Source organism: Schistocerca gregaria, chromosome 6 (assembly GCF_023897955.1).
Source record: "Schistocerca gregaria isolate iqSchGreg1 chromosome 6, iqSchGreg1.2, whole genome shotgun sequence".
Classification (NCBI taxonomy): Eukaryota; Metazoa; Arthropoda; class Insecta; order Orthoptera; family Acrididae; genus Schistocerca; species Schistocerca gregaria.
Genome location: NC_064925.1, coordinates 31,741,987 through 31,755,132, shown reverse-complemented (window position 1 = coordinate 31,755,132; position 13,146 = coordinate 31,741,987). Strand labels below are relative to the sequence as shown.

General features: G+C 48.5%; 1 protein-coding gene across 2 annotated transcripts in view; it reads right to left on the bottom strand.

Annotated features, from left to right (window-relative positions):
- Positions 1 to 13,146, bottom strand: part of LOC126278208 (derlin-1) — a 109,468-nt gene that overhangs the window by 25,871 nt on the left and 70,451 nt on the right. For both annotated transcript variants that reach the window (XM_049978140.1, XM_049978139.1), the window contains exon 5: positions 6,181 to 6,329. In XM_049978140.1, coding sequence (XP_049834097.1) covers positions 6,181 to 6,329 — 149 coding nt within the window. The remainder of the gene's footprint in view (positions 1 to 6,180; positions 6,330 to 13,146) is intronic.

The window sequence follows — 13,146 nt, the reverse complement described above, 5'->3', positions numbered from 1 at the left end:
CTATATGTAAAAGATGCATGAATTACAAGTAAAAATGTTTCTGTTTTGGACATAGGAAAGATCTTGAGTCCATATTTTGCGTGCTTATTGGGAATATTCTGTATCACATTGCAGCCCCACAGAATTTCTCATCAATAGTCACATACGGCCCGAGGCTGTACAAATTTCTGCCATTGAGAACAAATGGCTGCAAGACAGGATGAATGGCATCTAGTTTGTCCGTTTTCCACTTTCATCTCTTGTGTCCTTTCCATCACATCACATCCTGGGGGTAAAGTATTCAGTTTTTCTCCACTTGGTAACATTATCTCTTCCAATAAAAAACTCCACATTTACTTTTCTTTTGAATCACTATTGCCACCTTTAGTAACAGATAGTGTGTCTTGTTCAAAATCACTGCCATGCTCACTTTATTGAATTACTTCCACCTCGTCATCCCAATCCCACTGCTGCAGAGTTTATAATCTGACAACTCCTGCGGAATTTTGGCTACTACTTCTGGTGTCATTTCCCTGAATAAATAACAAACTAATTAGCTTTTTCAAACAACCAATCTGATATAAATATCTACACATGTTTGAACATACATATCAACTATGTATTTACTTACAGGATCAAACCTGCAGAGTACTTTGTACACCAATAGCATTCTGCCAACAGATTCATGGAACCACAGGCACCAGAAAGCAACAGAGTGAAACTAACTACAACAGTCGGTAGCCGAGACCACAATAGAGGAATAGCAAGTGTGCCAACAATCTGAGAAAAAGCAGTGTTCCCTAGCAAAAACCTCTATACACTCCAGGGTTAATTGAATGTACATGAATGATTCAAATATTTTTTAGAATACTGGCACAATATAAACTGGTTGGTAGATCTGGAGGATTTGCTTATGACCCGTTTTGAAAATGAGGATAGATTGAGATTTTTGAGTGAATCCTGGAAAAAATAAATATTCAACATTTATTACAAACAAAACTTAGTGGCTTGCTTATCAAGTGATCTATTTGTTTAACAACATAAGACATCCAGCCACAGTCCATACTTTTGGAATTAGATGCTTTGGAAATAGTTTTACAGACGTTATCAGGCATGATTTTATTCCAATGAAACAAAGCCCTTTCAGGCAACTGGGGACCACACAGATCCCTTGCAGACATGACTGTTGTTTTAATATTGTCTTTTTCTCTGACTGATGTGACAAAGTAGTCATTTAACTCTCCTGGATCAAGCGGTGTTTGACAGACCCAGTTGGAAGAATTCACTGGTCTGATGACTTTCCACCCTGCCTTGTAGTTATTTGGAGCACCTATGTGCCTTTTACATACTGCTGTTTTAGCCTGTATGATCTGTTTTGTAGTACTTATTTTACTATTAAAGTAAGCATTCTAATCCAAATCCCACAATTATGCTCATTTTTATATATTTAATACCATATGAGCGATTTCTGCCAGTCCTGTGTACCTGGTAATTTTTGTATTTTTACATTTCCTAAAGGAGATGCAGCTTTACTGTATGGTTAAATGATGATGGCGTCATCTTGGGTAAAATATTCCGGAGGTAAAATAGTCCCCCATCCGGATCGCCGGGCGGGGACTACTCAAGAGGACGTCGTTATCAGGAGAAAGAAAACTGGCATTCAATGGATCGGAGCATGCAATGTCAGATCCCTTAATCGGGCAGATAGGTTAGAAAATTTATTAAGGGAAATGGATAGGTTAAAGTTAGATATAGTGGGAATTAGTGAATTTCGGTGGCAGGAGGAACAAGACTTCTGGTCAGGTGAATACAGGGTTATAAATACAAAATCAAATAAGGGTAATGCAGCAGTAGGTTTAATAATGAACAAAAAAATATGAGTGCGGATAAGCTACTACAAACAGCATAGTGTACATATTATAAAGGCTAAGATAGAAACGAAGCCCATGCCTACTACAGTAGTACAAGTTTATATGCAAACTAGCTCTGCAGATGACGAAGAAATTGAAGAAATGTATGATGAGATAAAAAGAAATAATTCAGGTAGTGAATGGAGACGAAAATTTAATAGTCATGGGTGACTGGAATTCGACAGTAGGAAAAGGAAGAGAGGGAAATGTAGTAGGTGAATATGGATTGGGGCTAAGAAATGAAAGAGGAAGCCGCCTAGTAGAATTTTGCATAGAGCACAACTTAATCATAGCTAACACTTGGTTCAAGAATCATAAAAGAACGTTGTATACATGGAAGAATCCTGGAGATACTAAAAGGTATCAGATAGATTATACAATGGTAAGACAGATTTAGGAACCAGTTTTTAAATTTTAGGACATTTCCAGGGACAGATGTGGACTGACCACAATCTATTGGTTATGAACTGTAGGTTAAAACTGAAAAAAACTGCAAAAAGGTGGGAATTTAAGGAGATGGGACGTGGATAAACTGACTAAACCAGAGGTTGTACAGACATTCAGGGAGAGCATAAGGGAACAATTGACAGGAATGAGGGAGGGAAAGTAGAAGAAGAATGCGTAACTGAGAGATGAAGTAGTGAAGGCAGCAGAGGATCAAGTAGGTAAAAAGACGAGGGCTAGTAGAAATCCTTGGGTAACAGAAGAAATATTGAATTTAATAGATGAAAGGAGGAAATATAAAAATTCAGTAAATGAAGCAGGCAAAAAGGAATACAAACGTCCCAAAAATGAGATCGATAGGAAGTGCAAAATGGCTAAGCAGGGATGGCTAGAGGACAAATGTAAGGATGTAGAGGCTTATCTCACTAAGGGGTAAGATAGATACAGCCTACAGGAAAATTAAAGAGACCTTTGGAGAAAAGAGAGCCACTTGTATAAATATGAAGAGCTCAGATGGAAACCCAGTTCTAAGCAAAGAGGGGCAAAGCAGAAAGGTGGAAGGAGTATATAGAGGGTCTATACAAGGGCGATGTACTTGAGGACAATATTATAGAAATGGAAGAGGATATAGATGAAGATGAAATGGGATATACGATAGTGTGTGAACAGTTTGACAGAGCACTGAAAGACCTGAGTCAAAACAAGGCCCCGGGAGCAGACAGCATTTCATTAGAACTACTGGCGGCCTTGGGAGAGTGAGTCCTGACGAAACTCTACCATCTGGTGAGCAAGATGTATGAGACAGGCGGAATACCCTCAAACTTCAAGAAGACTATAATAATTCCAAAGAAAGCAGGTGTTGACAGACGTGAAAATTACTGAACTATCAGTTTAATAAGTCACAGCTGCAAAATACAAACGCAAATTATTTACAGACAAATGGAAAAACCGGTTTGGATTCCACAGAAATGTTGGAACACGTGAGGCAATACTGACCCTACGACTTATCTTAGATGAAAGATTAAGGAAAGGCAAACCTATGTTTCTAGCATTCGTTGACTTACAGAAAGCTTTCGACAATGTTGACTGGAATACTCTCTTTCAAATTCTAAAGGTGGCAGGGGTAAAATACAGGGAGCGAAAGGCTATTTACAATTTGTACAGAAACCAGATGGCAGTTACAAGTGTCGAGGGGCATGAAAGGGAAGCAGTTGTTGCGAAGGGAGTAAGACAGGGTTGTAGCCTCTCCCCAATGTTATTCAATCTGTATACTGAGTGAGCAGTAAAGGAAACAAAAGAACAATTTGTAGTAGGTATTAAAATTCATGGAGACGAAGTAAAAACTTTGAGGTTCGCCGATGACATTGTAATTCTGTCCGAGACGGCAAAGGACTTGGAAGAGCAGTTGAATGGAATGGACAGAATCTTGAAAGGAGGATACAAGATAAACATCAACAAAAGCAAAACGAGGATAATGGAATGTAGTCAAATTAAATCGGGTGATGCTGAGGGAATTAGATTAGGAAATGAGATACTTAAAGCAGTAAAGGAGTTTTGCTATTTGAGGAGCAAAATAACTGATGATGGTCGAAGTAGAGAGAATATAAAATGTAAACTGGCAATGACAAGGAAAGTGTTTCTGAAGTAGAGAAATTTGTTAACATCAAGTATAGATTTAAGTGTAAGGAAGTCGTTTCTGAAAGTATTTGTATGGAGTGTAGCCATGTATGGAAGTGAAACATGGACGATAAATAGTTTGGACAAGAAGAGAATAGAAGCTTTCGAAATGTGGTACTACAGAAGAATGCTGAAGATTAGATGGGTAGATCACATAACTGATGAGGAGGTGTTGAATAGGATTGGGGAAAAGAGAAGTTTGTGGCACAACTTGACTAGAAGAAGGGATCAATTGGTAGGACATGTCGTGAGGCATCAGGGGATCACAAATTTAGCATTGGACGGCAGCGTGGAGGGTAAAAATTGTAGAGGGAGACCAAGAGATGAATACACTAAGCAGATTCCGAAGGATGTAGGTTGTTGTAGGTACTGGGAGATGAAGGAGATTGCACAGGGTAGATTAGGAGGGAGAGCTGCATCAAACCAGTCTCAGGACTGAAGACCACCACCACCACCACCACCACCACCACCACCACCACCACAACAACAACAACAACAACAACAACAACAAAGGAGATAATTATTATTAATGGGGAACATGAAAACCTTGGATCTCAATATTTTTAAAAAAGTCATCAAAAATCATTTTCAACTCCATTTTTTCTGTCTGACACTCATATACAGAGTCCTACTTTGCATTCTTTGACTTGTCAGTAAATAACAATTTGTTCCACATTGCAAATTAAATTAAATTACACACACACACACACACACACACACACACACACACCTTTCACGCCTTTCAAAGCTACAATTTGCTTAAAGCCTTGCTGCACATTTCATTTCACATGGATGATATTCAAGATCTTATGACTAAGAAAGGCTTTTCCCAGTCTGTTAATGTGTAAAAAACAACATCCTGTATGAAATCATCTCCCTGGTATACTTATGTCAACATAAGTTGAATTTTTGAAGTCCCCACATATATTTTGCACAGCCTTATTTTTTCTGCTTCCTTATTTGCATAAACCAATTACGTAAGTCATGGTGATGGGGTACATAAAAAATCAAATGATTCCGAAAGCTAGCAAATTTCTTTTCTGTGTGTGCACACCTGCTGCCAACTCAATGCTTTTATGTTGGACACTCACAGACAAACGACATCTTGTATGTCAGCTTGTCAGTACTGAGACACGTAAGCCATTTGCCCAATGCTATTAACTTTTCACACAGAACAGTTTTAATGGCTTCTGTTCCTACAAATCCACTGGATTTAACAACAACGCCATGATTTTGAGGCCACTACATATTATGCAAGGTCAGGGAAATGCAAACATTGTCATAAGTGAACTATAGATTTTGGGGATTCTGTTTTAAATCAACGTATTTCACTTATTTTACTCACTTTGCCAGTTTGGTTGTAATGCATAGTTACTCAAATTAAATTGGGCAATATTAAGTTTATCACTACAGGTGAGTTTAATGTTTTCATCAAAAATCTTTGAGTACAGGTTTGTATTGCAATAACTATTAAATGTTTAGAATGTGAGTATACTTCCATATGCATTCTAGAAAATGCACAACACAATTATCAACAGTAAATTTCAGAATTAAAGAAAAAATTACATTATGGGTATCTACACCATTGAAATTACCTAAGCAAATATAATTAAAGCAAAATGAAAAACTTAAAGGGATAAGTTGACTGAAGCAGGAAATCTGATAAAGGACACCACATTTTAAAAAATCCTGACTCCAAAACCGAGCCACGAGGATGGTGGTATCAACCAGCCGCCATATCATCCTCTCCCTGGGTCATCACTGGTGAGGTGTGGAAGGGCATAAGATCGGCACACCACTGTCCCAGCCACTGTCAGCTTTCTAAACCTTGGAACCAATTCTCACCCACGCACCTCCTCAATTAGCCACACAAGACTGAAAACACCTTATTCTAATTCCAGTCCTCTCACCAACGAACAAAACAGAATCCACTCCAGCTGCTGTAACACTTCCCTATAAGTTCAAGCACCCCTTTTCAGTCACTGGCTCACTTCAATGTGTCCAGCTATCATTTGGTACAATAAGAAAGCTGGTTTCAGTTACAAGGAACTCCTGCTTCAATTTACAAACAGCTAAGGTCCTAATGCAACAGATTACTTTTTTGTGTCATAAGTAATATTACTACTCTCTCTTAATCTAATAACTTTTTTGTATAGCTAATTGTGCTTACCCTCCAGAAATAATAAGATGAAAGGCAAAGAGGACCCATGGTAAATATGTAGCTCTGAAGCGAGTTCCAAACCAAAAGCTGACTATGACGTCTTTGTTTAGCTGGCACCAAACATACAGAACACTGAGGACCATGGAAACCATAAGGAGCTGGAATTGTAATTATAAAGCATTATATTAACAATCAAACTTTTAGAAACATTTGCTAGGATATCTACAATACAGACAAGAGAACAGATACTATACACTTGCATAAGCAATATAATGTATTAAGAAGTTGTGCAAATCGTAGAGATGACCAAAGTTCGAAGGGTTAGGGGGAAGATCCCCATCATTACTCAGTGCACAACTCCCAGATTTTTGTTAATTATTTACGGCCTTTATTTTTCACAATTGTGTAAGACAAAAGATTTCACTACTGACAAAATTGTGGTGAATTTGTGAGATTTTGATAAACTAGATGATCAACTTACCATATAAAAATGCTATGACGAGTATTAACACATTTTTGACTTCTCAATATTACAAAAATGTTTTCAGAAAATTAATTCCACTAATTTCGATACAAATTTGTAGGGTATGAAACTTACTAAAACAGGATTTGTTGTATTAAGAAACGGTCATGATTGGCCTCCTTCCTTAGTAGTCTACGTAATGTGAAGTATAAGGTCCAACTTTACCAGATGAAAATCCAGTCCAGTGAGTACCCTGAAGCATCCTACCTTATGATTTCTGCAGATTGATTATTTATATTCGTGGATACAAATGATGTGAAAGAGCTGTGGTTGCAGATAAGGCACCTGCAGATCTCTTTTCTCTTATTCACTTAGACCTCTACACAATAGACAAACAACTTCAGAAAAAATTTTCTTAGTATTGCCAGCCTGCACTTTTATGCACTCTACTTAAACAAGAGCCCGTTGTTTTGCTGCTCAAACAAAATTAAGTAATATTTTTAGTGTGTGATGTCCGTATCTTATTTCTCAGCATCAACCAATTTAATTTTACTAGACTCCTTTACTGTAGTTTTACTTTTTTGATATTCACCTTATAACGTCTTTCCAAGTGACCTTTCATGATGTTCAACTGCTCTTTGCTCTCTCTGACAGAACCACAGTCAACGGCAAACGTCAAAAATTCATTTCTTCTCCCTGAATTTTTAATTCCCTTTCCATATTACTCCTTGGTTTCCTTCATTGTTTGCTCAATATACAGATTGAACAACATTGGTGATACTCTAAAACCCTGACTCACTGTTCTCAACCAATGCTTCCCATTCACGCACTTTTACTCTTGTCATTGTAGAGTGGGTTCTATACAAGTCATTAATACCTTTTGCTTCCTGAATTTTACCTCTGCAAGTTTCAGAATTCCAAAAGACTATTCCAGTCAACACACTCAAAAGCTTTTTCTAAATACGCCAAATCTATAAATTTAAATTTGTGTTTGAACAATGTAGGGAAAGACAGATTGCTACCTACTGTAAAGAAGACGTGTGAAATTGCAGACAGGCCTGTCTGCAACTTTTCATGTCTTCTTTTGTCCTAAGGAGCAATCTTTCTTTTCTTACACTGCTGGTATTTCTGCTTGGTGTTTCCATTTTAAATTTTTATTTCTTCAGTTTGCCTTCTAACAAGGAAACCTCCCCATCGCACCCCCCTCAGCTTTAGTTATAATAAGTTGGCACAGTGGATACGCCTTGAAAAACTCAACACAGATCAAGCGAGAAAATAGGAGGAAGTTGTGTGGAACTATGAAAAAAATGAGCAAAATACACAAACTGAGCAGTCCATGCGCAAGATGGGGGGGGGGGAGACACGTCCGGGGGGGGGGGGGGGAGACACGTCCGGGGGGGGGGGGAGACACGTCCGGGGGGGGGGGGAGACACGTCCGGGGGGGAGACACGTCAGGGGGGGAGAGAGGTCAGGGGGGGAGAGAGGTCAGGGGGGGAGAGAGGTCAGGGGGGGAGAGAGGTCAGGGGGGGAGAGAGGTCAGGGGGGGAGAGAGGTCAGGGGGGGAGAGAGGTCAGGGGGGGAGAGAGGTCAGGGGGGGAGAGAGGTCAGGGGGGGAGAGAGGTCAGGGGGGGAGAGAGGTCAGGGGGGGAGAGAGGTCAGGGGGGGAGAGAGGTCAGGGGGGGAGAGAGGTCAGGGGGGGAGAGAGGTCAGGGGGGGAGAGAGGTCAGGGGGGGAGAGAGGTCAGGGGGGGAGAGAGGTCAGGGGGGGAGAGAGGTCAGGGGGGGAGAGAGGTCAGGGGGGGAGAGAGGTCAGGGGGGGAGAGAGGTCAGGGGGGGAGAGAGGTCAGGGGGGGAGAGAGGTCAGGGGGGGAGAGAGGTCAGGGGGGGAGAGAGGTCAGGGGGGGAGAGAGGTCAGGGGGGGAGAGAGGTCAGGGGGGGAGAGAGGTCAGGGGGGGAGAGAGGTCAGGGGGGGAGAGAGGTCAGGGGGGGAGAGAGGTCAGGGGGGGAGAGAGGTCAGGGGGGGAGAGAGGTCAGGGGGGGAGAGAGGTCAGGGGGGGAGAGAGGTCAGGGGGGGAGAGAGGTCAGGGGGGGAGAGAGGTCAGGGGGGGAGAGAGGTCAGGGGGGGAGAGAGGTCAGGGGGGAGAGAGGTCAGGGGGGGAGCGAGGTCAGGGGGGGAGCGAGGTCAGGGGGGGAGCGAGGTCAGGGGGGGAGCGAGGTCAGGGGGGGAGCGAGGTCAGGGGGGGAGCGAGGTCAGGGGGGGAGCGAGGTCAGGGGGGGAGCGAGGTCAGGGGGGGAGAGAGGTCAGGGGGGGAGAGAGGTCAGGGGGGAGAGAGGTCAGGGGGGAGAGAGGTCAGGGGGGGAGAGAGGTCAGGGGGGGATAGAGGTCAGGGGGGGATAGAGGTCAGGGGGGATAGAGGTCAGGGGGGGATAGAGGTCAGGGGGGGGAGAGATGTCAGGGGGGGAGAGAGGTCAGGGGGGGGAGAGAGGTCAGGGGGGGGAGAGAGGTCAGGGGGGGGAGAGAGGTCAGGGGGGGGAGAGAGGTCAGGGGGGGGAGAGAGGTCAGGGGGGGGGAGAGAGGTCAGGGGGGGGAGAGAGGTCAGGGGGGGAGAGAGGTCAGGGGGGGGAGAGAGGTCAGGGGGGGAGAGAGGTCAGGGGGGGAGAGAGGTCAGGGGGGGAGAGAGGTCAGGGGGGGGAGAGAGGTCAGGGGGGGAGAGAGGTCAGGGGGGAGAGAGAGGTCAGGGGGGAGAGAGGTCAGGGGGGGAGAGAGGTCAGGGGGGAGAGAGAGGTCAGGGGGGAGAGAGAGGTCAGGGGGGAGAGAGAGGTCAGGGGGGAGAGAGAGGTCAGGGGGGAGAGAGAGGTCAGGGGGGAGAGAGAGGTCAGGGGGGAGAGAGAGGTCAGGGGGGAGAGAGAGGTCAGGGGGGAGAGAGAGGTCAGGGGGGAGAGAGAGGTCAGGGGGGAGAGAGAGGTCAGGGGGGAGAGAGAGGTCAGGGGGGAGAGAGAGGTCAGGGGGGAGAGAGAGGTCAGGGGGGAGAGAGAGGTCAGGGGGGAGAGAGAGGTCAGGGGGGAGAGAGAGGTCAGGGGGGAGAGAGAGGTCAGGGGGGAGAGAGAGGTCAGGGGGGAGAGAGAGGTCAGGGGGGAGAGAGAGGTCAGGGGGGAGAGAGAGGTCAGGGGGGAGAGAGAGGTCAGGGGGGAGAGAGAGGTCAGGGGGGAGAGAGAGGTCAGGGGGGAGAGAGAGGTCAGGGGGGAGAGAGAGGTCAGGGGGGAGAGAGAGGTCAGGGGGGAGGAGAGAGGTCAGGGGGGGGAGAGAGGTCAGGGGGGGAGAGAGGTCAGGGGGGGAGAGAGGTCAGGGGGGGAGAGAGGTCAGGGGGGGAGAGAGGTCAGGGGGGGAGAGAGGTCAGGGGGGGAGAGAGGTCAGGGGGGGAGAGAGGTCAGGGGGGGAGAGAGGTCAGGGGGGAGAGAGGTCAGGGGGGAGAGAGGTCAGGGGGGAGAGAGGTCAGGGGGGAGAGAGGTCAGGGGGGAGAGAGGTCAGGGGGGGAGAGAGGTCAGGGGGGGAGAGAGGTCAGGGGGGGAGAGAGGTCAGGGGGGGAGAGAGGTCAGGGGGGAGAGAGGTCAGGGGGGAGAGAGGTCAGGGGGGAGAGAGGTCAGGGGGGAGAGAGGTCAGGGGGGAGAGAGGTCAGGGGGGAGAGAGGTCAGGGGGGAGAGAGGTCAGGGGGGAGAGAGGTCAGGGGGGAGAGAGGTCAGGGGGGAGAGAGGTCAGGGGGGAGAGAGGTCAGGGGGGAGAGAGGTCAGGGGGGAGAGAGGTCAGGGGGGAGAGAGGTCAGGGGGGAGAGAGGTCAGGGGGGAGAGAGGTCAGGGGGGAGAGAGGTCAGGGGGGAGAGAGGTCAGGGGGGAGAGAGGTCAGGGGGGAGAGAGGTCAGGGGGGAGAGAGGTCAGGGGGGAGAGAGGTCAGGGGGGAGAGAGGTCAGGGGGGAGAGAGGTCAGGGGGGAGAGAGGTCAGGGGGGAGAGAGGTCAGGGGGGAGAGAGGTCAGGGGGGAGAGAGGTCAGGGGGGAGAGAGGTCAGGGGGGAGAGAGGTCAGGGGGGAGAGAGGTCAGGGGGGAGAGAGGTCAGGGGGGAGAGAGGTCAGGGGGGAGAGAGGTCAGGGGGGAGAGAGGTCAGGGGGGAGAGAGGTCAGGGGGGAGAGAGGTCAGGGGGGAGAGAGGTCAGGGGGGAGAGAGGTCAGGGGGGAGAGAGGTCAGGGGGGAGAGAGGTCAGGGGGGAGAGAGGTCAGGGGGGAGAGAGGTCAGGGGGGAGAGAGGTCAGGGGGGAGAGAGGTCAGGGGGGAGAGAGGTCAGGGGGGAGAGAGGTCAGGGGGGAGAGAGGTCAGGGGGGAGAGAGGTCAGGGGGGAGAGAGGTCAGGGGGGAGAGAGGTCAGGGGGGAGAGAGGTCAGGGGGGAGAGAGGTCAGGGGGGAGAGAGGTCAGGGGGGAGAGAGGTCAGGGGGGAGAGAGGTCAGGGGGGAGAGAGGTCAGGGGGGAGAGAGGTCAGGGGGGAGAGAGGTCAGGGGGGAGAGAGGTCAGGGGGGAGAGAGGTCAGGGGGGAGAGAGGTCAGGGGGGAGAGAGGTCAGGGGGGAGAGAGGTCAGGGGGGAGAGAGGTCAGGGGGGAGAGAGGTCAGGGGGGAGAGAGGTCAGGGGGGAGAGAGGTCAGGGGGGAGAGAGGTCAGGGGGGAGAGAGGTCAGGGGGGAGAGAGGTCAGGGGGGAGAGAGGTCAGGGGGGAGAGAGGTCAGGGGGGAGAGAGGTCAGGGGGGAGAGAGGTCAGGGGGGAGAGAGGTCAGGGGGGAGAGAGGTCAGGGGGGAGAGAGGTCAGGGGGGAGAGAGGTCAGGGGGGAGAGAGGTCAGGGGGGAGAGAGGTCAGGGGGGAGAGAGGTCAGGGGGGAGAGAGGTCAGGGGGGAGAGAGGTCAGGGGGGAGAGAGGTCAGGGGGGAGAGAGGTCAGGGGGGAGAGAGGTCAGGGGGGAGAGAGGTCAGGGGGGAGAGAGGTCAGGGGGGAGAGAGGTCAGGGGGGAGAGAGGTCAGGGGGGAGAGAGGTCAGGGGGGAGAGAGGTCAGGGGGGAGAGAGGTCAGGGGGGAGAGAGGTCAGGGGGGAGAGAGGTCAGGGGGGAGAGAGGTCAGGGGGGAGAGAGGTCAGGGGGGAGAGAGGTCAGGGGGGAGAGAGGTCAGGGGGGAGAGAGGTCAGGGGGGAGAGAGGTCAGGGGGGAGAGAGGTCAGGGGGGAGAGAGGTCAGGGGGGAGAGAGGTCAGGGGGGAGAGAGGTCAGGGGGGAGAGAGGTCAGGGGGGAGAGAGGTCAGGGGGGAGAGAGGTCAGGGGGGAGAGAGGTCAGGGGGGAGAGAGGTCAGGGGGGAGAGAGGTCAGGGGGGAGAGAGGTCAGGGGGGAGAGAGGTCAGGGGGGAGAGAGGTCAGGGGGGAGAGAGGTCAGGGGGGAGAGAGGTCAGGGGGGAGAGAGGTCAGGGGGGAGAGAGGTCAGGGGGGAGAGAGGTCAGGGGGGGGAGAGAGGTCAGGGGGGGGAGAGAGGTCAGGGGGGGAGAGAGGTCAGGGGGGGGAGAGGTCAGGGGGGGGAGAGAGGTCAGGGGGGGGAGAGAGGTCAGGGGGGGGAGAGAGGTCAGGGGGGGAGAGAGGTCAGGGGGGGAGAGAGGTCAGGGGGGGACAGTCAAATGTCTCTGAGCACTATGGAAGGGGGGAGGGATTTCAAGTGATTGGTTTGGACAACAACGATTTTATTTAAACTCTCATGGATGGGCTGATCATTTAAGCCAAAATATTTCAAAGGCCCTTCAAATGTGACAAATTTGCGTAATTATGATAACTTTTTTATTTCATGAACAAGAAGTCTTGTTAAGATCTTACAGGAAGCAGTCTCGTAGAAATCTGTGGCAACTGGCTCTCAGGAGGGAGCACAAGCAGCATGGCTTGCAAAGTGGGAGTTCTTCCTGGTGGTGTGTGTTGCAGATATCTACACTTGCAGCTGCCAATCTAGAGTGTTTGTTGTCAGCTCCATTTGCAATAGAGAGCACCCGAGCCGAGTTTGTGCTAACTTGGTACCCAGTGCAGAATTCAGTTGGTCAATGCCATTTCAATGGGCAAGATCATCATTTACTCATGTTTACATTGCATCATATCCCAGAGTCCCATCCATTGACAGCATTCCATTTAATACACAAAATGATGTTAACTGTCAATCAGTTCAATTTTCCTCCTGAGTGCCATGCAGAAGCTACATTATTTCAAACCTGCAACACATTCACCTCAGACTGCTGCAAACAGTGAGCAACAGTGTGGCAGCTCTGGGATTTTACATGAGCACCCATGGGATATGTAGTTCATAATTTGTTAAAAGCTGACCCACATATATAATCCCAACCCTTCATCTGAACATGGCTCATCAACCAATTTCTTTGTTTTGAAAGAAAAGCAACTGCAAAATAAGGAGTTTGTTGCTGTTGCTGTTGATGTTTTTGTTGTTGTTGTCTTCAGTCCTG